This window comes from Athene noctua, chromosome 17 (assembly GCF_965140245.1).
Source record: "Athene noctua chromosome 17, bAthNoc1.hap1.1, whole genome shotgun sequence".
In the NCBI taxonomy this organism is placed as follows: Eukaryota; Metazoa; Chordata; class Aves; order Strigiformes; family Strigidae; genus Athene; species Athene noctua.
In genome coordinates, this window is record NC_134053.1 from 6,410,458 (window position 1) to 6,436,112 (window position 25,655).

Consider the following 25,655-nt stretch of genomic DNA (forward strand, 5'->3'; position numbering starts at 1 on the left):
AAAAATACTGGTGAAAGTTTTATTAGCTACTAAAATGCTAATGATGCTCTGAACTTCTTATACATAAATGAGTAAAGCTCTTTTAAAAAAAACTTGTTTGAAACACAATTATCATGACTCGCAAAATGAAAATAAACTTCAAGGCAAGCTTCACCTCCAATAAGGTAAATGCTAACAGAAACACTGCAAGACTAATGCGTGTATGTTAATACTATAGTAGTGCTCCTATAAAAACGTAACGGCCTTTAGTAGGCTCAGCTTTATTTCAGCCATAGTTTGTTTCATACCAAGCTGAAGCAGCCTTCACATCACACCGAACAACCTAAAAGCCTCCTACTCCAACTGAAGTGAGCAGGTGATACTCATGTGACAATCGATATCCAGAACGAGGGCCCATATTTGTGCATTACAGACAGCTGTGACATTTTTCTAAACAAAAATGTGCAAAGTAAATATAGAGAAAATTGTACAGCAATACCCTGAATTATTGAAAGGCTAGCTATGCAGAACAAACATAATTAAAGGGTCTCATTATCTTGTAAATAATCATTGTAAATAATGCTTTAGATAATTAGTTCATTAGTTCTCAAAACACTGGCTTTTATTCTCCTCTGAGATTCCATCCACTAACTCTGCTCTGAATAAATTGCCAAAAGGGAAAATCAAAAGCAGAGCAAGCATGCGAGCTGGAAAGGCAATGTGTACTTGCTGTATGAACTGATTTAAACCCAGGATGTTTTGAAATGGTTTTTGCAAATTTTTGGATTAAAAGTAGTTTGTTTTCTTTAACGTATGAATTTTTTAAATTTTATTTGGATTGTTTTCTGGTGCATTTAGATTCATTTGCTAGCAGCTATATTTATCCAGTTAAAGATGGTTGACAGCAGTGTGGATAGAACTAAGATTAGTCTATATCATGGATGACTGTCATTCTTAACTAAACACACATATTGCCATTTTTCTTCACTACAAATACCATGAGGTAGATTCAATAATAGAAGAGACTATGCCTCTAAAAGCAACAACCCAAACAAAAGGAAAGCCAAAGCCCAAGAAAAGAAATGGGCAGAAAATCTAAGACCTGCAATTAGATAGCTCAACAGCTAAGAAAGTCTGCATTTGGAAAAGTGCCTATCTTTTTTCAACAGCATTCTGTGAGTACTGCCAGTAATTAAAGCAATGGCATGAAAAAGTGGCAAATATTTTCCTGGTCAGGTCCCAAGTCAATCTGTAGCACTGCAGAATGCTGATGCTTACAAGTCACGGTATTTTAAAAGGTCTTTGCCAAAAGTCCATTAAAGAAATTAAGAAACAAGAGGAAAATGGTAAATTGGCAGAGTAAGTTAGCAGTCATCCAATCCTTTAGATAGAAAAGGCACAGCAGATGAGTCAACATTTGAAACTGAGAAAAGAGAATTCATTTTCCTTGCATCCCACACCTATAGAGATGACTTAATTTGCTCGTTTTCTGAAGATCCGGCCTCAGTAGTTCACATAAATAAACTTAATTAAAAATAAAACATCATCAATGCTGACTAATGCTGCCTTGATTGGTTTGTATCTTTCTTTTTGATCTTTCCCATGCATTTTTCAGTGACTATAAACTTTTCATTCAGAATAAAAAACCCAAACAAACCAACCCTCATACAAAGGTTTGGTATTTTTTGTGTTTGTGGTTTTGGTTTTTGGTTTGTTTGGTTGGGGTTTTTTTAAATGACTATAGTAGTAATGTCATGTCTTGCTTCAGCAGATGTCAAAGGTCCTATGACATTTGCTGTAAAAGATATAGAGGCTTCTCCTTAGGTTTAAACTCCTCTCCCTCAAAACCCCCAGTTCTTCTGACCTGCAGGATCTGTCAACTGACCATTCCCACACACGGCTGCAGCAGGGATGTTTCGGTGATGTACCTGTGCTGCTGTCTGTGACACTTCAGGAGAAAAGGTAGTTAGACAAATGAGATCCACAGGAGGCATCACCCCAAGCAGGCCTGCTGTAGCACCCAACATAGTTTCAAGAGTACCATTCTCCAGACTACTCCCCTACTCAACCAAAGTTTACCCTTTAACATAAAGCTCTCAGATAAGTCAGAGAAATGAGGCAAGAAACCAGCTTCTGTCAAGGCAGCTGTCAGGAATGAGATTTTGTTGAGCTTCAAGTTGATTTTGCAGAGGGTACTGTGGCTTAATTGTTCTCACTAAATATAGTCCAGGTATCAGATCTTTTCCCTAGACTTGTGACCAGATTGCTAGCTGTGCTCAAATCAGAAATCTCAGGGAATAGTCTGGAAGAATAAAATTGGAATTAATTGTGTTTTCTAAGAGCATTTCGATCCAACTGAAAATTACAACAAATACAAAAGGTTGTGAGGGAGCTCCAAATGAAATTGTTTGCCAGCATTCAAAGGATTTGCTTTCCACTTTCCCAACATAAAACCTAGTGATAAGTTAAAAACAAAACAGGGGTTGGTCAATACTTTTAAAGGATAGCACCTTTCATGGCCAGCAGCCTGCTGTTTTGAAACAGTGACAGAACACAAGTCAACCTGCCAAGTCAGTCAATATTCTAGCCAATGCACAGCATCTACAAAGACTCCCTGCTGCATCCCTGTGTTCCCACAGGACAGGTCACCTCTTACTCCCAAGGTACTTCAGATACTGGAGTGCAAGGCTGCAATGGCAGCTTCTCTTCTTCTGCAGGAATCCTTTGTTCACTTCTAACGAGGAACCACATTTAGACCTCATTTACAGCAGTGGATGTCACTCATGGCTGCAAAGGGGTATATATGATTCAAAGTTCTAATATTAAAAGAACAAAATGCGCAGAAAATTGAAGTGTCAATACTAGTTCTTTCAGCTCAACTTTCCTCCCTGAAGCATAAGCTGAAACGGGCACCCAAGTACAAACACTGTGCTCTGCCACAGATAGATTCTGTCTCATCTTGGACAAGTCATGTCAGTGACTTGGATGAACTAGGACTTAATCTTCCAACTCTACAGGTAAGCAGAAGAGCTCTGTAATGGCTTTGGTGAACGTTTGATTCTACAGTGACCTACAAATGGGAGCCAAGTAAAGTCTTAAACAGGCTTTCAAATAGTTCAATTCCTTCACTTCTATTTAGCATTATCTGACTGCACAAAGATGTATTTCAAGTAGTATGAAACTACTCACAGTGAAGAAACCACTGTCCGGTTATCTTTGTTGTGAAATAACATAGCCAGTCACCCCACACTCCTTTGTCTAAAGCTCATGTATTTAACATTTAGTTTAGAGTATGTCCTTCAAAATAACCATTGATATCCTTCAGTTAAGAGAGATTTGTTCCACTAACAGGCCAAGGAAAAAATTCCTCTCAAGGCCGGGTTCCCTTCTTATGTATTTTTAAACTAGCAGAATGTTATTTTGCTTGGTGGACTTCCTATAGAAAAACAATTTCATTAATCATAGAATATTAACAGATACTGTTCCACTATGCAAGCAGTCATGACAAAAAACCTTTGTTTTTTTTTTTAAATTCATACTTCTATTTAAAAGATTCAGTTAATCAAAATCAAAGGTGTTTCATTCTGTGATGTAGAACAGTATGAGAATCTGATCTGATCTCACCAGTGACACTGCTTTGAGCAGGAGGTTGCACTAGATGACCTGCAGGGATCACTTCCAAACTGAGTAATTCTCTGATTCTGTGATATGCAGATGTTCACCATAGGCTCATATCACAATCTGGGAAAAGAAGGAAGCTCAAAAAAGTATCCAAAGATTTCTTTACAACAAGCCGTCGATATTGTTATATACACATTAATTCTTGTATGCCCTCTTATGTACAGGCCTCCACATCTCATTTCCAAAATTTTAGATAGAATTCCCTTAACAGACTTACCCTATGTTAGAAATATTGATGAAGATTATATAATAGCAGACTCAAAAAATTAAAAACCTTCTAGCTACAGAAAGTGAACAGCAAGTTCTATGCAATACTACCACGTAACCTTGTCAATTATGTATTGAAGTTGCCTCTCCATTTTTTCTAAGATTACATGAAAGGACTAGAAAGTGAGCTGTTAGATAAATGGCATCTCTGCTGAGTCCATATTCATTCGGACATACTCTGCAAACTGAGCTGCGCTCTGGGTTAGTTTAATGTTGTCCAGCTCAATTTACTTTCAACTGACAGTAACTGGCATGGCCTGACGCAGTAGACTCATGTTCTCTCTGAAGTATGGATATAGGGAATATAATTTTGTATGCAAAATAATCCTTATTTTCTTCCCAACCCACGCTCTGCTATATATTGTTAGCTATTTCTATCATAGCTTAACCATTTTCTAAGAACTATTTACACTTGAACATGAAAATCCTTCTTTCTCCTTATTTGCAATAAAATGGATTCAAATGCAGCCAGTAAAAGCAATCACTCTTTACAAACATAATTATATTGTAATTACTTACCATTTCTATGTATTTCCCTTTGTAAACACTTTTATCCAGAAGGTTTTTGTTCTTCAGGACCTAGTTACAAGTGCCTATAAAATGCACTTTTTATTCCGAAATGCTCATTTGCAAGTGCTTTACAACTGGTAGAAGGACTTTGCGTGTTTGACAGAGGTAGCTAAAAGGGGCTGCAAATGGCACTACATAACCGAGCAGCCAATTACTGTACATGACAAACGCCTGAGCTGATTCACAGGTGCAAAGGCTGACCCACTGACTGCAGCATGAGGAAGATCGCCGTGGTTATTTTCAGATGTTGCATACAAGCCCCATGAATTCATCAAATCAAATTTAACATTGGGTAACCTAAGCCTTTTTTTTTAAATTTTTTTTATTTTTGAGGGGGGCAGAGTTAAAAACCAATCCAACACAAAACCCACATGCAAACTGTTCTCTCAAAACTACTTTAGGCAGAACTGTCTGCAAGCGTGTGTTTTTAAATAATAGCATTGTTATACAGAAAAACATCTTCATAGGCAGCAGTTCCCTCATTTCCCTTTGTCTTCTAAATTGATCAGGCTTGTATTCATCAAAACTCATGCAGTGCTATGCTAAAGAAGTCCTCCAGTGCCTAGAAACATCTGTTCTGTGTTTTACACTACAGAGCAAAGAGAAACAAAACAGACTTTTTTTTTTTTTTTTTTTTTAAATGGCTTTAGTTCATTCTATTGAGTTCATTTATGTTCAGATTCAGTGCTTTTTCCATAGGTGGTATGGCACCACTGTGAGAAACAACAGAGATATCTGCACTTAGAAATAATCTGAGCATTTTGGTTGTACAGATCTTTGTAAGTACAGCCATTCAGCATTTCCCTTATGCTGATTTTACTTTCTTGGTCTGCCTTTATGGACAAGTTTGACTTATTAATTTATAAGTTCAACATTCCCACTCCTATCCAATTTTCCCAGTACCACAAAGAAATATCAGGCTAAGCATAACTGCTTAATTACCTTACAGTTAGTCATAAACGAGCCGATTTCCCAGTGCTTTGGTATTAACTCTTGTCATGGTTTAATCCCAGCTGGCAACTAAGCCCCACACAGCCACACTCACTCCCCCTGGTGGAAGGGTAAAAGCAAGAAAACTCCTGTGTTGAGATAAAGACAGTTAATAAATAAAGCAAAAGCTGCACACACCAGCAAAGCAAACCAAGGAATTCATTCACCTCTTGCATGGGCGGGCAGGTGCTCAGCCATCTCCAGGACAGCAGGGCTCCATCACACGTAACAGTGACTTGGGAAGACAAACGCCATCACTCTGAACGTCCCCCCCTTCCTCCTTCTTCCCCCAGCAGCATGTGTGACCATGACACCGTTTGGTCTGGGACATCCCTGGGGTCAGTTGGGGTCAGCTGTCCCAGCTGTGTCCCCTCCCAGCTCCTTGGGCACCCCCAGCCTCCTCCCTGGTGGGGAGAGGCCTCGACCCTGTGTGAGCACTGCTCAGCGATAATGGAAACGTCCCTGTCTGATCAACACTGTTTTCAGCACCAATCCAAAACAGAGCCCCATACGGGCTACTGTGGAAAAAATTAACTCTATCCCAGCCAAATCCAGCAGAACTCTCCACACACATTCTCACCGGTGTTTGACTGTTACAAAGCTGTAATGACAATTTACTTCTGGACACAGATAGCACCAACTGAAATGAAAGCAAAAGCAGCCTTGGGCATTCTTACCTCCAAATTTCTCCAAGAAAGCCCCCAACGCAAAAAGAGCACAAGCAACCTTTCCCCTTCTACACTACCACAGCACTACTCACGCTGCATTTGCTAGAGCGCCGGCCATGGGAAAGGCTCATGCACCTGAACACACGATATGCAGGGGAGGGAGATGAGGAGAGGAGGCACAGGAAGGAGCACCAGTCCCTGTGCTGCCCGGTGCAGGTGCAGCTGTTCCTCCCCACCTCCCGTCCCTCTGGTGTCACCACTTGGAGAAGAGCACCCAGGGCCGGCCGGCAGAGTGACAACCTAAACTCCAGTTAGCACCTGTACATCAGAACCCTGCCAGAACTCCCAGTTCTGGGGTAGGCAGGCAAGAGGAAGTTATTTTAATTCCGCACAGTGAAAAATGCACTTTTATGAGGAATTTTTGAATAGCTTTATTCAAATAAATAATTCCCATATTTTTCAAGTTTAATATTAAAGCAAAGTTCCCTGGGAATAGCTTAAATTCATAAATCCTATTCATGTCTTCATAATTATCTCTACACTTGCTTTGATCTCTACACCTTTTTTGGTAGAATGTTTCAGAAAACACACTACCTTTACTCCAAGGCATAGGTGTCAGTTGTTTGACATACGTCATTGCAAAACCATAGCAGCCTAATTCAAACACTCACTGGAAATATTCACAAAGGTCACAATAACATCATGAATATAAAAACAGCCACAAGATACTTGCTTAGATATAAATTTATTAGTGCATAGGTTAGAGATTTACTCCCCTCCAATATTAACAGAAGTTCATGTGAAAAACAAGTTTTGTTTTGTATTAAAACAAACTCATTGAGGCAGCTATATAACAAGTAAAAAGTATGGAGTGGCCTATCCAAATTTATGGTCTTGATGGGCAAATTATTGCATTATAAATAAAAAAATACAACATGATGGTATTTTGGGGATCATTTTAGGTAACCAGCTGTTAAGCAGCAGAACTTATTTTTTTCCCCACAATCTATTTTGTGTAGCTGTATAAATAATATTTACTGATAAAAATCTGGAAAAACTATAGAATAAAAAGTACTTATTCTAGGTAAAATACATAAGGCAACCAATTTTTCCTTACTTTGCATGTAAACTTCCTCAAACATCAGTGAGTGTTCTGGACTTAAGAGGTAAACAAATTTGTTTAATAACGAAGCCAGAATTTTTCAAGTGACTTCTTTATGGCTAACTTGCAAAAAGACCAAAAACCGTATTTTTTTTCCTTTTTTAAACATGTTTGACATCTGAATAGCTCCAGCACATTCACAGTATATTTGGACAGCAAAGCAGGAATATTCATACATACAATATAAATTGTAAACTTTGCTGAATTTCATTAAGTCAGACTGAATTATAGTTTACTGAGTAACTTTGATCTCAAACACTTTCAACAAAACATAAATTTAAGGATTCTAACCTTTTAGGACTGAGTTATTGCAGTTAACATAATAGTTGAATATTTGGAAACACTGACAAGTGTAGTTTAGACAGTTTAAAAAGGCACACATTATACTTTTCTCTAATTCTCTTACAGTGTAAATATATCTACATATCTACATGGATATCCTTAAACAATAAGTCAAAAACTCAAATTACAAATACTTTACTCACACAATATAAAAATAACCTGTAAAATTAAATGCAGTTATTTGATTACATTTGAAGTCTTTCAAGCTTTCAAGTCTTGCAAGCTAGCGTTACAACAGGTATGTATACACTAAAACACTTCATATATGTTATATAACACAAATTTAATAACAAATCAGTGTCTTAGTTTGTATTACGTTTCAGACTTTTCTGAGGGAGTTTCTCCCTATGTGCTATATTCACACATCAACATTAGCAAGCTTTTGAATTAGAAATCTTAACTTGGCTTTATAAAGAAAGCGTGATTTCTGTCATATCACATGAACAATAAGGCTAAACTGATTCATCAGTTTCCCTTGCATAAGAATTATTTGTAAAATTATGGGCTCAAGTTCAAGTTCAAACTCAGTGTGCTTCATTACTGCATTCTTTTACCAGAAACATTGCAGCTAACATTTTATTATAAAGGCAAGGAAATATTTAAAGCAATTAACCTCAGTCACATTGAAAGGAAAAAAAAAATCTGGAAGTATTACAAAAAGCTTTTTTTTCCTTCTCAAGTGTAATGCAATAGGCAGTTAAGTAAGTAGTCTTTTCAGGATAAATGTTTTAGCACTTGTTGGAGAAAAAATTTTTAAGTATAAAGCTTAAGATAGGTTAAGGTGACTAAATAATTAATACACTTAAAGACAAGGCTACATCTCAGAAGTGTTCATGAGAGTGCTAACAAAAACAGCACTGGTAAGGTACTAAAATTTGTGAGTAGAATTATATTAGCAATAGGAAAAAGCCAAACAGTCAAAACTCAATAGTCTCTCAACTCCCTGTGTAAATTGTTTGTAACACTGAGATATGAAACAAAATCCTAAGTCACTTTAGTTCAAAACAATTAAGAGCAAGTTTCAGTCTTACAAATGTATAGTTTATGATGAAAATCCATACATATCCTAATACATTCTGATCTTCAGTTATGAGTAAACATTAAGAGTGATTTTGTTTTCATTTTTAACCATTAGTGATAGGTCATCATCATCATGGAACATCATTCATTAAAAAAAGTTTCTTTTTACTGAAGATGTATGTTGGAGTTTCTGAAGGTTTGTAACTCTTGGAACGTGCTTGCTATGATAGTGTTGTTGCTAGGATAATTCCAAGTATCAGAAGCAATACAGTTACACATATAATTATGAACATCAATTTCTGCAAGAAAGAGAAAAGTTGAGATTGAAATACCCTGTCAGATACCGAACTGTTTAAATACATGCACAGCCACAAAAAAATTAATATTGACACCTAATCTGACTGTTTGGATTTTCTTTCTAGTGAATACTTACTGCTATGATTCCCTATTGTCAGTCTTGCTTTTCTAACATACATGTAACCATAGTCACAAGACAGATCTATCTGTGTAACAGGACTGTACTTTGCTTCACAGAATAATTGTTATTACTCACACCCAACTTCTGTGAATACCATTACATACAGAAACACACATAATAGTGAACATTTACTTATCAAGATCAAGCCTAAGTACAGTAACACTGCTTACCGCAACCCTCCCTGGATAAATATTTGTAGCCTGCTCAAACCTTTACAACTGCACACTTACTGGAATTCAATAAAGATTACACTTTGTGAAATTATAAAAAATATGTAGGTAATAGCTCAGAAGAGCTGAAATGGAAAAAAAAAAGAGAGATGGGTTCTAGGTAAATGCAAGGTCTGACATTCGGTCAGGTATTTCTGACTATAAGCAATAATAGAGTAAATCCTGTTACCTGCCTGTAAACCAAAGCTGAGAATAAACTAACACTGACACTAAAAATTTTGATACTAAAAGAAGATTAGTACAGAAAACTGAATTCTTGACTAGTTGTCTGAAATGACATACTGCTCATAGTGCTTCATCTACAGTTTGAAGATACTACATGTAAAAAGGTGAGTTTCTAGACTCAGAAGAGTAAACTGCTAATTTTCTACTTAGCCTGGCTAGGTGTTCTTGACAGGAGATAGTAGATTAGTACAGGAAAAATCCAAAGACTGAAAGAAATCCCAAATTTATGTCCTAAAATTCCAGCTGGAATCTTTGAAGACCTTTTTACAAACACATTGTTATTTCCCACTGTTCCATTTAGTCTAGTGTTAACAAACAGCTTTGAAGGAAGAATTTTTAGGATGTTCTGCAAGGCATGACAGCCAACTTCATGGCTGTAGACATCTACTTTTATGAAAAGACTACTTAAAAGCATAGAAAACCCTATTTCATAAAGTTCCAAGTGTAACTAGTATTCAATATATTAGAGAAGATTGTTTGCTGATGTGAACTTTCGATATAAAATATTCCAAAGGACTGCGAGACAATAACTGAATTTTTTTGTCTCATTTCCTTCTGTGTTTACAAGTCTCATGTAGCAATCGCAGTCTGTAAATTTAGCAGGTTACCACTAGAGGTCAGTTTTTAAATCCACATGCATAGCACTTCTACAGTATGCAGAGAGAGAGAGATCCATGCATCTCAAGCCTAACCCCCAATACTAACGGTACAGATATTAAGGGTTAATAGAACAATACAAGTTACCAGAGCAAAACAAGAGCAAAATTAGTTGATTAGTTACTTACTGCCACACTGGCAGGAAGTCATGCATGCTGAGGTTATCCAAGCATCATCGAATACCAACAGTCAAACCAATAATTAGACCAATTACGGCAATCAACATCAATGACACAATGATAATTATCCACATTTTCTGTCAAAAAACAAGGTATCATTATTTTAGTATTAAGCACATTAAGACTTGCATTTATTTCCAGTTTTTAAAACAGTAATCTTTTGGATCCACACATTTTTAAAGGCTGCAGTATTCTCAAATTGAGATAAATTTATCTGTATATTCTTGCATGCATAAGAAGAAACATTTTTAAACAGTCTTTACAGGAAATTGGTGTGATTAATACCTATATAGCTATCAAAGATGAATAAGCCACCATTTACAAATACATTAAGTGGGCTCTTTTGACACTTAAATGATTTTTTAAAATGTAACAGGCATGATATCTATATGTAGATATCTGTCTATCTATATAAAGATGCATTATTCCCCCAAATCCAACAAGCCATAAAAAGCCTCACAAAATTGCTCAGCATCTCCAAAGAGGAAATCATAATGTCAGAGGAACACTACATTCACTCCTTAATCATAAAGCCACAGAATATAAAAATAAAATACTTAGTAGTTTGATTTCAGAATACATTCTTTGGCTTTCTGATGGGAAGAAAGATACTGAAACACAAGTTTCCATGCCAATGGAAAATGCCTGAACATTACTTTGAACTCAATTCCTCCACAAAATTGAGTGTCATGGTTTAGCATTACACCCTTTCCAGAAGGAAGATCCCCCAATCTAGTACTTTTACAAAAGTGGTTATCTGTAAAAAGAATAATTACAGATGAAATTTGAAAAAAGTAAGCCTGCTTCAGCAAAACAATTTTTTTTTTTTACCTGCTAACATGACGATGTTATGGTTATAAATCCAGATAAGTTTAACAGTGAAAAAGATCCAAAAACCATTAAGCTTATTTAGAGTCTGAATAATGATCATGGTATTTGATAAGAATCACCTTAGAATTTATCTACTAGCATAATATATTAATTCTTCTTTTGGAATTTTTACACTCTTGTAAAGACAGCTTTTTAAGGGGAAAATTGTGAACACAGCCTTAGCTGTGCATAAACTGCTTAGCCATTTTCGTAGAAGTTTCTGTCCTCTACCGGTAATATCAATTTTTAATATGAACCACCACAGATTAATTCACATTGGAAGTGCTCTGATTTCTTAGGGATTATGAGATTTTGCTTGCAAAATCCTTTGGTAAATCTTCCTCTGTCATATACTAATTTATAACAACATTTTCTAATCTAATTCAAATATCACAACTACAAAAAAGTACAATGCATGTATATTTAAGCCTTCAAGGTAGAATTAACAACAACAACAAAACAACTAAAGTTGAAGATCGCTTCATACTTCGCTATGTTAATACACTGACCAGTACAATTACTGAAAGATAGCATACCCTTCGTGCTTTACTTTGATATTTAACTGCCTTTTTTGTCTCTTCTTTTGCGTGTTCCACGTAATCTGATGCATTCATCACATTCTTCTCTATGTTGTTGATCATTTCACCCTTAAATTGAAATTTTGAAAAAGAAATTTTATTATTGTGATCCATGGATCCTTGTTTAATGAACCAAAGAGAAGAAAGGCTATAGAACATCAATGATTGTTTTAAACAAGTGAATAATGTACGTATTAGTGGCTGACATTTTTTCTGCTTTGATGTGTAAAGGAAAAAAGGGAATGAGAAACAAGGGCTCAAAGTTCTAACCAAACAAGGAACATTCATGGGCAGGGCAGGCATATATTTCCCTTTTGCAGGAACAAATACTGAACACCTGAAAACATACCTTTGAACATGAGGTATGTTTTAACAGCCAAAACTAAAACTGACATACTAAAGAGATCAGAAATCTCTGACATGCCTGGAAGCAGGAATAGCTATTGACTGTTTTGACACAAGGTTCAACAGTTATCTAAGAAAACACACACATATAATAGCAACTTCAAAAATTCCTCAGAATTGAGGGTTTAGAACGTCAATACATAAAAAATTCAAATTAACTATGACGAATGAAATTTGGTAATGAAATGAAGGATTGGTGAAAAATTACAGTAAATCTATTACCTGTGTTTCTGTCCATCAGAAGAAATAATCAGCAGCAGTAAACAGCAAAGCATTAAAGAATGATACAAGTAACTTTTGTTCATTTCTAGTTCAACAGAAAACTACTACCGATTTGCCTTGGCTATATATTTAATATCAAAGCAACACAGGACTTCTAGAACAAAACCCAATAAAAGGAAAATAGTCCTTTTCAGGAAAATTTCTCTCCTGAAAATTATTCTTTTCACTTTCCCATATGTAAAAAAAATTTTAAGTTCAAAATATTTTTGTTAGATAATTGGTAGAGACTACAAATAGAACAAATTTACATACATGTCAAGACAAAGCTTGACTATAAAAGACAACTTTAATGACTTGTCAATCCCTTTACATTCATGTTATAAAGTAATCATACCATTGTAGTCTGTGCAAGTTGCATACATCCTTGCTAATGCACGTATTACTGCAAAGTAGTCTTTTACCATGTCTGTAAGAATCCTAAATTCCTAAGATATTAGTCAACATTAAGAACAATCCTCTTCTGGAAACATGCACAAAATGCTCAAGCATACTGCAATGTAAGCATACTGAAGAAAATACTAAGTATACTGACTGAAAAGAAAGTCTATGCTTAGTTATTTGTAGCATATACTGTGTGTATCTAGATTGCACATTTGTCTAAAACAAAACAAAAAAACCCTTTAGTGATTAACTTTCATATATTCTAAATCACGGTCAAAAAACATGACGTCTGTATTATCTGAATGTAAGCAACTGTTTCTGCATATTTCAAAGAGGAAGACTGGGGAAAAAAAAAAAAATCTCACTTACGTAAATGTGTTTGAATTGGTTCATTTACCTGAGTCTCAACAAACATTGCCATGTCCATAAACATTTCATGTAGCTCCCGTATGCTCGATTCCAGTTTCATAATATCCTTGTGACGTGACTCAATTTCATTCAGAGCTTGCCTAGTTATTTGAGAGTCTGATATAATCTTTGGGAGAACAGAAAAAGATAAGGACAAAAATAAGTATGTACTGACAGATTTCTAAATAGCAGATGCAGCAGAATAGAAGAGACACATAACTGGACCAGAAATACATACATCAGAAGTGAAAATTGAAGGATTACCGCTCTCTAACATTTCTTCCAGTTCCTCGTCAGTGGTGGTCTTTCCAGCTAGGATAAAAACAACAATACTTCACATGACATCACTTATTATTTATCAAACAAAATCTTACCTGGTTTACCAGAAGGATTTCAAAAGAAAATTCTTGTACTGAGCATTTTTCAGGATAAAACACTGCAGCGTTTAGCCAGTAACAAGTGCCATTTTGCATATTAATAAAAACGGAAAATATCATGCAATAGGCAGAAAACAAACATAGATCCAAAACTACAATGAATTCCTGGTTGGTGGGTTAGGATTTTTTTTTTATTGGGGGGGTGGGGTGGTGGTCAAATTGAAGAGTTGGATCAGAAACATTTACAATGTACATACAAACCATGTTAGGGCAAGCGTTCTTCAGAAGGAAGAACTTGAGATACAGAGTAATTAGATTACATTCCATATTTACCTATTCAATCATGTCACATTAGCACCTAATTTACCTACTTCCCCACCACTGTGTGGGCAATAAAAATCTTTACTTAAATTTGATTTTACCAACACAGGATTAAATATATAGAGAAGATGATTACCCATATCATACCTTCACTTCTACTTCTCATAATACATCTAATAATTGATGTAGTTTATTATTGTGTGTTTAAGCAAACTGAATACACAACATATGCAAGTGATTTGTATTGTACAGTTTTAAAAACTACATATCAAATCCCTGTTCTTCCCATGTAAAGTAAATTGAACATCTGTGATAATATATACTTCTGTCCTATCAAATGAAAATTACAGGCCGAGTATTACTTTCTGATGTTAATACCCAAGAATACGGCAAAACCTCCTGCTTTAAAGTTTTTAGTGCTGAGGAAAACCTGAGGGCTCTACTTGGGTCATAACAAGTTTACCAAAGTCCCTCCTCTCAAACGCACAGCTAAATAAAAATTTAAATTTACCCAGTAAACTTTACTGAAATGCTGAATTGAACCACTAGCATGAGAGGCTAGTGACAGTTTTGAGAAGCACAGCAAAAGCAAAGTCTTCTTACAAATTTGCCAACTCTTCTGTTTGCATTTCCTGTATCAGCAATGTATGTATTTGCTTTTGCAAGAGATATCAAAAAAGACTAATTTTAGGTACAAGATGTTATGGACATTTTTTACCACCTTCTGAGGTAGATGCTGTAGTTCAGAGTAGGGTCAGGTATCTTTCTGAATACTCCTTGTAATAATCAATGATAAAACAAGTCAAATGTGAGTCAACAAATGATTAGATATCATGGCAGCACTGATTTTATGTCAGCTGAATTTAACAAATATTTTTATTGACAAAAATAGCATAGCATTAAAAGTGATGCTGTTTAGTACATTTAATAAGACCTGCTATCTTCAGAATGCAGCTTTCTTTTCTTAATGTCAAAATTGAAGTTGCAACATCAGAAATAAATGAAACAAAGGAAAAAGCTAATTTCATTAATAATTTTCAAAATAAAACAAATAATTGAGTTCTAGTTTCTTTATAGCTGTTCTGAAGAGCAGTATCAGAGTTTATGCCATATGATAAAAATGTTTCTTTTCCCTCACATGCTTCAAGATGTCCAAGGTGTATGATGTAGTAAGAAACAAGGGAGGTATTCACAACACAATTCATCTTTTAAAAAATGGTGTTCAGGTCACTTACTTATCTCTAATTGTCTCTGTATCCGACCTTTGCTGCGTTCTCGAAAAAGAGTTTGAGTCTCGTTGTATTCCGTCATGACCTCCACAAACTTGTGAGCTAATACAGAGTGCTGTTTTTCAAGGATTTAAAAACGTGGAACAAAAACGTTTATTTTCTTTGATAAAGCAAACACTACCGCACAACAACTGAAAGTGGTATTTACATTCCAACAAAACAGAACATGAAGTTCTGAAACTATTTCAGAAAAGTGAATCTCATTCTCTGATTTACTAGAATCCTTTTAGTTTAAGTGATCATACCTGTGTTTTTCTTATCCTCAGGTCCACTGATGTCCGATTAGCATTTTCACCCTGATCAAAGCTTTGTTCAATAGCTAAGACAAATACAAGAATATTATGAGTCAACACTTATAATTATTTAATAGTGTAGCTTAGTTACTTTCTAAATACTGCTAATTATTACTTTTTCAATGTACAAGGTCATCATTAACATGTTTAATATTTCAGAGGGAGGATGGGGTGGCAGTGAGATATCCATATAAATTTCAAATAATTTTGATAATTGGTACAGATCTTAAAACACCGTAACGACTTCAATCCTCTTAACAGTCATAATACTGTCTATTACTCTGGAAAAATTTCAAAAGGTACAACCAAATGGGCTGCTCTTACAGTTTAAACAATAAGCCATACCCTAGTATTTATGGAAGTATAAAAGCATATAGTAACTGTAACATTAAAACAATATATTTCAAAACCTATGCTAAGACATACTCATAGGGGAAAACCACAGCGAAATTAGCGAGTCTGAATTGAAAATACAGTAAGTGCCCTAGAGAAATTCCCTGTGTAGATATTTATGGAACAGAGACTGTATTTTTGCACTTAAAATTAATCTTCTTCCAAAACATCATGACCATAACCCAGCATTTCAGTTGCAGAATACACTTCTACACAGAGGAATTACTTTGCATTGTAGTTTTCTAGATTATTTCTGAAACCAAGCAAGTTTTTTGTACTTTTCCACAAACTAGGCTGTGCTGAGACCTGGTATTTATCAACAGTGAAGTTTGCCAAGGAGGAATAAATTAGAGAACGATAGTGTTACTGACATGGGCTGTAAATTAGTTGGCAGGGAGGTGGTGTTCTCCCTCTCTCTTTTTTTCCTTTTTTAAAAGAGCTGTGCAGCAATTTATGCATACATGATGCAGCTTTTAAAGTTTAGAAGTTCAGCTGCAGTGCATTAAGTTTGTAATGCACTTACCATCCTGAATCATTACAAGCAACAGTAGTTTTATTTCTCCTCACAACTTACCCTTTAACCTGGCCCGGATTTTATTAGCAATCTTCTTTATCTCCTCATTTAATTCTTCAAGTTCTTCCTTTGTTCCTTTAAAAAAAAAAAAATTTTTTAAATGATTGATAATAGCAAGCCAGCAGCCATCAACAACTCTACCTTGCAATCTCATAGCTGTATTCAGTACAACCATGCAGGGAGGAGGTTTATTACACTACTTTTAAGTATGCATATTTAATTACTACACATTTTAAGTATGAGTTTTATAACGGCATACTAATTCCTGCTTCTTACGACAGGACCTTGCATTGGGGAATGTTATTACCAAATCACCAACTAAACCAGGTAATAAAATACTCCACGTTTTTTCTTAATGTAATACTTCCACAGTAATATTAATTTGCTAGTCAAAATGGAAGTCCACCAAAGTCTATGAAGTGAAAATACAGATTAATCTCATTGTTTTAAGTTCTGTTGTCTACCATGGACTCATTGATTTTACCCTTATTAACATAGCTATACCATGCACTACTTATATTTTTTGAAGAATACAGAGTATTAATGAAGAACTAAGCCAGATCTCTGTTACTGGGTTTACTGAAGAAACTAGATTCACAAGAACATACTTTACTTACAAGCAATGTCACGTTCCTACAGAATTCAGATGTATTGAGCACAATTTTAGCATAAACACCAGCTGATAAATTAGCTGAGACCACTGATTTTAAACATTCAGATGAACCTTAATAAATCCGATATTCATTGACTGTATGCGATTAAGACAAAAAGCAGTCTGCAAAATCATTTGTACGAATACAACCATATGCCCATCCATAAATAGAGGCAAAAGAAAAACTAACATCTGAAGTTCAGTTTTCATCAACAAGATGATCAATGTTAAGCTAATGTTACAACTTCCCACAAAAACATCTTGGCATCTTTTCTTCCCTTTTCTTTAAACCCTGCCCACAAACCCAGGCATGCCTTGAATTAAGAAATGTTAACAACAAAGAAGGTTCCATGTTTCTGGGAAAGTTTCCTGAACCTTTGAGTTCTCTTTTCAGAAAGCACATCTTCATTTTCAGCTTTGAGGTTACAGCCTCTTAAAATAAGAGCTCCAGCATGGAACTCTTACTCGTGCTGAAGCAGCTGGCTGCAGTGTTAGAGAGGATCTGATGGCTCTGCCACATGAGCTTCAGTTGACAACTTCAATATTTCCACAAATTAAGAGAAATGCAAGTAGCCTCTAACTTTCTGAAGACACAATCAAATTCAAAATACCGTATTAAACTGAGTTTTGGTCTAAAAGATGCAACAAATATTCTAAAAATGTTTTTATTCAACTGAGACTTAAAAAGGTAAAATTAAGCAAATGTAAATATTAATTAAAAATGGAATTATTCTATAAATTGTTTTACATTTTGCATTCTGAACACCTGAAGTTCTATTCCTATCGATAGCTAACACAAAATAATTTATTTCAGAATATCTAGCCACACATATCCGAAATCTAAAAGAAGTGATACTCACTTCCCTCAGGATTTGGTGCTGACAAGATAATGCTGTGCTGCTTCTTCACTTCTTCCACATTTTGTGCTATTTTTGCTATATTATTTCTAAGTTCCTCAACCTAGAAGAGGAAAAATATGGCAACGAAAACATTAGAATAATCCAGGGAAAAGATTTAAGAAATTTTAAGAATCTTTGATAATAAGTATTTCATTCTAACATTTTTAAGTATCTGACAGAAATCCCAGCAGAAACGTTGACATTTAAACAGCTTGCACTTTTTTTTTTAAAGAAAAAGATGGTATTCTTAACAGCAAATACATTCTGTATGGCCAAAACCTTAAGTGCTACTATTCTTAATAAAAAAATTTTAAAATTCTATAAGCAAATTCTCTGACAGAGTTAAATGCAGTAAAGACAGAAAAGACACTGAAATAAACAAGCAAAAGTGTTACCAATATTTGATTTGGCATACCATTACAAAGCATATTGGGGGGCATGTGTGTAGCTGAATTCTTAAACCTAATTATATAAAATAAAAGGCACAGAGAGAAAACTGTAAGCCTTTAATGCACAGTGAAAACTCTAACTTTACCTGTTGGAAAAAGTCATCCATAAAATGGTCTTTTTCAACAATAACTGTCTCCCCATCTTCATTTCCTTTACACTGTAAAAGACAACAAAATATATGTATGAAATAAAACTCAGGGTACTGTTCTGAAACAACTATGACTTCTTCCACATTTCTACTGCACACACATTTTTGTCAATAGTCTGCAAAGTAAAAAAGTAAGTTTTCTCAGGACTACAATCTAAAAATAAATAAGCAGGAAGGTCAAAGTAAGTCACCTGACTACCATCAAGTTGTGAATGCTAAGGCATGTACTCCTCTGTAAGTAACTTCAGGACTGAACCAATCTGTAAGTGATGTCAGTTTTCATCACCTCTCATAAAAATTATTAAAATACAATATGGCATATAAATGTTCTTTTACAGCATAAAGATACTTCCACAGAGAGTCCCATATGAACTGAAAATAATATTCAGTTTACTGAGACACTAAATCAAACCCTCTCAAAGAAATACTGAGTGGTTCTGATGTCTGTCTTGTGATGTAATAAGCTAAACATCTAATGAAAGCTAGAACAAAAAGCTATCAACATCTGCTTACTAGTTTTGCCCTTGGGTGTTTTCAAGGCTGCCATTCCACTCCAATTTAGACGTAATTATGCTACGCTAAACTATACATGCATTACATAACTGATAAACCTTTCGAAAATCAGCCAAGGAGGCAGAAGCTCAAGTTGACAGGCTCTCACAAATCTCCAGGGCACGCAGCCCAATACACTCCGAGTCACACTTCCCTAACCCTTGAGCCTGCCCAGCAGAATATATGGATCTTTGACAGTAACTGAGATTCAAATTTTATCAAAGGAAAAGAGAAAATTAACATGTATCATATAAAGGCAAAGAGTTCCAACTTCCATGTTGTCTAGTTAACTCTGTACAACACAGACTGTTTGAATGGCATTGAATCAAAATTTTTAAAATTATTATTCTACCATACAGTCAGTGGGTTATCTGTTAGAAAAAACCCAAACCTACAAGATGGGTATCATTAAGGGATTTTCATGTCCAAGACTCCTCTTTCCCTACAAATGTCTCTGCCTTTGATCTTCAAACACCCACTTTCTACTCCTAAACCCTGATCCTTTTACCCAATAAGCCCTTTATTTCTGGTTTTATTAAATTAGATCAGATGCATATTATTTGCATGACAGTTATGCAGTTTAATCCAATGTTGAATGCTGCTATTATCTAATAAAGAAGGCTATACTCAGTGAAGATCTATGCCTCAAATCTTCAAGGAGAGTTATTACTTTGTAAGAGTTCCTTTCCTGCAGACCCAGGGAATGCATAAAGCCTCATGACAATACGTTTGTCAGAAATCATCTGGTTTTTATGCTCAGAGGAAACCATAATGCCCCCTAAAACACAGGAATTTGGATGTTAGTGCTCTCCTGGACCACCCTCCAATCACTCATAGTGCTGCGTGTCATAGTTTTTATAGTAACTCATTTGGCAGAGATGATTGCTAGAACTGAATATTAAAGAATATGTCCTTAGGCATTGTAATCAATTAGCAGTCTTGCTTAATACAAGTAAGTGAGGAAGTCTGTGCCCAAATAAAGTCATCCAACTTTTACCTACCTACCTACTACAAAGCTACCAGTTGTAAGTTAATATTTAGGAATGGGCTACACTTTAGAGACATTTTATTTCATTATCTATGTAAGAGAACACTGCTTCTATTTACTGAGTAAAGAATAATTTTCCTACTTGTTGATAACCACATTCTATATTTGGTTAATTGAACTAAAAATAATGAAAACAGTTATCAGCTAAGAAATTCAGCATGTCAGCTCTTAGTTTGGTCAGAAAAATCTTAGTAAAACATTTAAGATTCACTGGGTGAATCTTAAACAAAGGAAAGATACAAAAACCTTACTGGGAAGTCCTGTTTGTGGATGCTGGGCTGGAAGCAAGCAACCAGGGTTACCCACCCTGCAGCGAGTTCTGTGCTCATTCCACTTTCACATCTGGTTGCAGTGACACCCTCCACAGATCAATTTGCTGTCTGCAATGTTTTGAAGGACTTATGGACAGCCTACTTTGAACATCAGCACTTGAGACACCTGATGACTTGTCAACCTCTGCTCTCTACATTCTTAAAACCATCACTTACCTAAAATACAGCTCATTTGCCAACTCTCTTCAGCTTAAGTGATGCACCCTCTTTTGACAAGCACACAATTCAACCAAGAACTCACCTTTAACTTCAAGTTTAATAGAAACATATTGCTTGTCCTAGAGCTGACCTCCCTAGTATAAGCAGTATCACAAAAAAAGATAAAAAGTTTAATGTCAAGAGCAATCTAATGGAGTCTATTTGCAGCTCATGGCTTGACCTTAGGACTGAAAGTCTGGGCCATAGAACTCCACAACCATTCACAGACTTATCAAATATATCGTTTCCTTAGAAGTTGGTTTATATGACTCAATCCAGATATTCAGACAATATCATTTCTCGGCTCCTGCTTGGAGCCATCCTGATGGTTTTACGAAACTTCTGACACTTGCCATACCTTAGAGAATTACAGAAATAAGGCTGGTTTGAGATCATACCGAATTAATTATTGACCTTTGAAACTGAAAACAGCTTTTGACCTAAACTCATAACTATTACTTGCCCCTGAAACTCCATTCAAGGTTAGTTATTTCTCAGTCCAGATCACGTGCATTCCTCTGGCAGGCTGCAAGGATAATAACTGACCCCCATTATCCCAATGAAACAACCCAGGGAGCAGGTTAGAGTGTTCCAGTTTCTCCTTATGGCATCAGGGTTTCCAGAAATTCTTTTATATCAGAGTAGCCAAGAAGGGCTTACAGAGGGCCAAGGAGATCTGTCAGGCAGCTTTGGCAGGTCAATCATTAACATGCATTTAGCAGCATTATTGTACAACCAGAAAAGCATCATATGGTAACCATCTACACAAAAAATTACTTTATGCTGTTATGACATGGAAAACATACAGCTCATCTTCAGAAAATTCCATGTTTGAACAAAGACTAACGTAAGAGGTTAACTCAGGGGGAAAAAAAAAAGGCTCAGTAATGTTTTCCTCTTTCTGAAAAAGTTCTTTTTGCATTTATTTTCATATCACCAGTTCTACCAATTTTAACTTCTGTGACTCTGTGGTTCTTCACTCATTCCTAAACAGTTTTAGGGGCATCAGGTGAATGCCTAAGAAATAAGTTTACAAAAAAATCAATGCAGTTCTGTTCAAGTTACAGGTCCTTGTTAAAAAAAAATCTACAGTCAAATATAAACATATTAAAGGTGATGCCTGTAACTTTTGTCTAAGATATCCTCAGTAACACTCAAGTGTAAAGAAATATAAAAAGCATGTACTTAAAATGTGAATAAAATGATTCACAAGTAAAAAAAAAAAAACGGATCTTAGCTCCGCACCCATTTCAGCCTATACGAGATGGCAATTTTTGAGCCGTACCAACAACGCACCTCAAACTTGAGACTTAAAACATTATGCTTAGCAGAGATGGTTTACATCTTACCTCCTTCTTAAATGATTTACCAATAATAACAAAAGAGTCTGAGTTCTACTAATAGACCTTTAGAAGGACATCTGTTTTTAATATCTGACACTAGCTAAATGTGCTGAACTGCGTGTCTGAACACAGATCCTACAGCTAAGTCATTTTAGGACGGACTTGTATCTGTGAACAGCAAACCATTGAAGGCTGGGAGAATATTTTACACAATCATTGCTATGTACTTGCTCTGTTTTTCTTCCCTGAGCATCTACTGTCAACCACTGCTGAAAACAGCATACTGGATCAGAGAGAACCTTTATTCTGCTTTTAATCTTATACTCATTTGTGTAAGATTAAAACAACTACATAATTAAAACAGTAAAATAAAGAAAACCAGTCTGTGATTTGATCAACTGTCCTTTAATGCAACTGAACAATTCAAACAGCTGAAAGAAGTTAATTTTGGTCTGCTTAGAATAATTTAGAAGTGACATTAAAATAATCCCCTGAAAGTGGACAAATACAATTACGGTTGCCATCTTCTGAAAAATCATCTATTTTACAAGACTTTTTCTAGCTAGAAAATAAAAGGAAGCAACATTATCTAAAGGCTGTATGATCTGCATGTCTTCAATAATGTCTTTCTCCAGCAACTATTTTAGCAGTATTTAACTACCTAAATACAGTGTATTAACAAAAGTATCCAAAAGTTATGATAATTTTATGTTAACCAGCCACAAACATTTATCCCTCCTCTTTAATATTTATCCCTCTTCTTTATAACAATGAAGGAAAATCTAGGAAAAAGTTACAACTTCTAATGACAAAAGAGTTTGCTTGCTGTCGAATAAAATCTAGGAACACACAAATGAGGACACAACATTTCTGCTACAGGGAACTGTATTTAGTTAAAACGGGTCAATGTAGACTAGCTAAAGCACAAGGATCTCTTAAACTACCTGTGCACCACTTTGGGTCTTTGGGGGAAAACGGATGGATGGAACTTATATGTAAGTTACATTGTGTAAGGTACCAAAGTAATACACAATGACATTCTTACTTTAAAGGAAAGAGGCAGGCATAGTTATTCCTGAAGATTTTGCAGGCCCAGGCCTGTTTAAAAACCACAGTGTATATGATCTACTCTTCAATTAATGATTTAGCCAAATAAAACACAATGGAACTAGACTAATCAAACCGAAACGGTTTGAAAAATAAGCAAATAAGTGTTAATACATTCTTTCTTCAGATTATGTATTCCTTTTCAAAGCAGTCTTATCCATGTGTGATCAAGGATCACCGTTCAAAGTGTTTATACTAGGTAAATGAAAATCACTTCACAAAAACATGCTCCTCTTTAATATTTCAGATAAACATGCAAGATGGAAGTTGCTACTTCCACAAGTTCCCTGTAGATACCAGGTTTTACAAAAGCCATCTCCCTCAGATATTCAACTTTTCAAAACTTCAGGTCAACTACATGCTTTTAAGTGATAAAATGCAGACTGGATCTTCAGTAACATCCACCTTCATTTGATGATTAAATATTTTCTTTTAGTTAGAAGAAAACTTCAAGTCTCTAAGCTATTTGTTAATTCTACAGACAGTGAAAATTATGTTGATGAACATATGAAGCACTTCAGTAGTATGACCATTGTGTTTAAAGTAGCAGCTCGCTGCAGTAATGTTTCAGTTAAAGTAGTAGCATCTTGCTGCAGCACAGTAATGTTTTCAGATGTCAAATACTAAAACTGGCTTAAAATCCCCTATGTACAGTTGCTTTAAAACCTTTTAACAATATCTAACAGGGAGGTTAGGGTTTGGTTTGGGTTTTTTTATTAAATAAAACATACGACAGAACAATGCTGCTTCCCCTCAGTCAGAATGAAGTCTACATGTTTAGGATAAGTTAAAAAGCAAATTCAGATCACCATTTGCTGCTTTCTCTTTCTGGGAAGCGTGCAGAATCACTGGAAATTGGCAAGTATTCCTACAACCTGGACATGTTAGGAATAGGGAAAGGGCAGATGTATACCTGACAGAAATTACAGATTTCTTTGGCATGACTCCAAAACATCTTTCCTGGTAAAGATACTGTAATGTAATCATGTGAAAACTTTTCAGATGCCAATTCATCCTTTTGGAGAGGAAGGCAAAGAGACTGGTAATTCCATCACTTGAGAGACAGAGCTTCCAAAATGTGTTTTGTGATCCAGAAGATAAGAACGAGCCCCAGACCTGCATGAAGTTCAACAATGGCCAACTTCTACATATATGTGGAGTCTAGAACTATGACAGGAACTCCTGCACGTTCTCCCATTTCTTTCCAGGAAAAAAAAAAAAAAGTCAAATATCCTTTTATTTTCATCAAGCTGTATCCTGTCGAAGACAGACATGATGGTACCTCCCTCCAACTCTCTCCTCTTTTTTAGGATACTATTTCCAAATCACAAATAAGGAAAGGAAAAGAGCGTATAAACACAACCAACTACCATTTTGTAAACACGCAGAAAATAAAATCTGCGGATAGCTCTACTGGTTAAACAGTTCCCAAGCAGCTAAATCTACCCCACGATACTACGGGCAGTTCGAAAGCAAAATTATTACCCAGTTTGTCTGTGCCCCAAAAGGTTAACATTTGAAACACGCTAGAGACGAGGAGGAAGGTGATCTACAGAACTCAAAGCTTGAGCTCTGCTGCCAGATCCCCGGGCTCGACGCGCCGCCCGGGAGGAAGCCGCCCCCCTCCCCGCGAAAGGAGCTGGAAGGCAACGGGCGGCAGCCGGGGACCTCCCTGCCCCCAGGGAGGCGGCGGCTCCGCGGCTCCCGCAGCGGAGCGCCAACCTTCCCGCCGCTCCCCGTTACCTCCGGCGGCGACAGCGGCCCGCACGGCCCTCGCCCTCCCGCACTCCGCCGCCTTTGTGCCCTCCCGCCCCGCTCGCGGGGAGCCCCGCCGCTCCCGCGCCCTCACCTCTGCCAGGTCCGCCAGCCGGTCCTTCATCCCCGCAGCGACTCCCCGAGGCTTCCCCGGCCGCTCCTCGCCCGCCCGCCCGCCCGCCGCTGAGGGCCGCCCGCGCCCGGCCCGCTGCCGCCGGGGCCGCCTGTGCCCCCTCACTCCCTCCCTGCCTCTCCGGCGCGGCCGGGCACTGCGGACGGGCCGCGGCACCGCCCCGCGCTTCTTCCGCGGTGCGAGGGGCAGCGGCCACGCCCCCGCGCCCCCGCCCAATGTCACGGCGGCCACACGGGCCGCGCGGCGCATGCGGGGAAAAAGGGGCGGGGACGAGCGTGCGTCCTCGCGCCACGGCGGGCGCGGGCGGGCGCGGCAACCATCCATCCCCTCGGGGAACCCGCCGGGCGCTGCTGACGTCACGGCGAGGTCCCGCTGCTCGGGCGGGCGCGGCGGCGGCGGCGGCGGCGGCGGCGGAGGGG

At 36.8% G+C, this 25,655-nt stretch overlaps 2 protein-coding genes across 4 annotated transcripts in view; both read right to left on the reverse strand.

Moving 5' to 3' along the window:
• LOC141967594 (uncharacterized) overlaps nucleotides 1–2,006 on the reverse strand; it is a 111,641-nt gene extending 109,635 nt beyond the window's left edge. The window contains exon 1 of the mRNA XM_074921549.1: nucleotides 1,908–2,006. Within this exon, the coding sequence (XP_074777650.1) occupies nucleotides 1,908–2,006 (99 nt within the window). The remainder of the gene's footprint in view (nucleotides 1–1,907) is intronic.
• A 4,875-nt stretch (nucleotides 2,007–6,881) lies between these two features.
• On the reverse strand, nucleotides 6,882–25,424 carry STX2 (syntaxin 2). Of its 3 annotated transcripts, none has more exons than XM_074921070.1 (11): nucleotides 25,198–25,424; nucleotides 18,706–18,777; nucleotides 18,132–18,231; nucleotides 16,620–16,694; nucleotides 15,605–15,678; nucleotides 15,306–15,414; nucleotides 13,611–13,684; nucleotides 13,362–13,499; nucleotides 11,855–11,965; nucleotides 10,477–10,525; nucleotides 6,882–8,978 (listed from the first exon to the last, which is right to left on the reverse strand). In XM_074921070.1, the coding sequence occupies exons 1-11, from the start codon at nucleotides 25,225–25,227 to the stop codon at nucleotides 8,845–8,847; spliced, it is 966 nt and encodes a 321-aa protein (XP_074777171.1). In that variant the 5' UTR covers nucleotides 25,228–25,424; the 3' UTR covers nucleotides 6,882–8,844. The 3 variants fall into 3 exon arrangements, with proteins under 3 accessions (XP_074777171.1, XP_074777173.1, XP_074777172.1); XM_074921071.1 differs by having other exon boundaries at nucleotides 8,863–8,978; nucleotides 10,398–10,525; XM_074921072.1 differs by lacking the exon at nucleotides 10,477–10,525.
• Between the last annotated feature and the right edge of the window lie 231 nt (nucleotides 25,425–25,655).

Excerpts from the sequence above, each read along its gene's own strand:
- STX2 (XM_074921070.1), bottom strand. The coding sequence starts at position 25,227 with ATGAAGGACCGGCTGGCGGACCTGGCAGAG. Across the intron at positions 11,966-13,361 it reads CAATGTTTGTTGAGACTCAG|GGTGAAATGATCAACAACAT; the intron begins GTAAATGAACCA and ends TTTCAATTTAAG. Across the intron at positions 8,979-10,476 it reads GATGTTGATTGCCGTAATTG|AAATTGATGTTCATAATTAT; the intron begins GTCTAATTATTG and ends TCTTTCTTGCAG.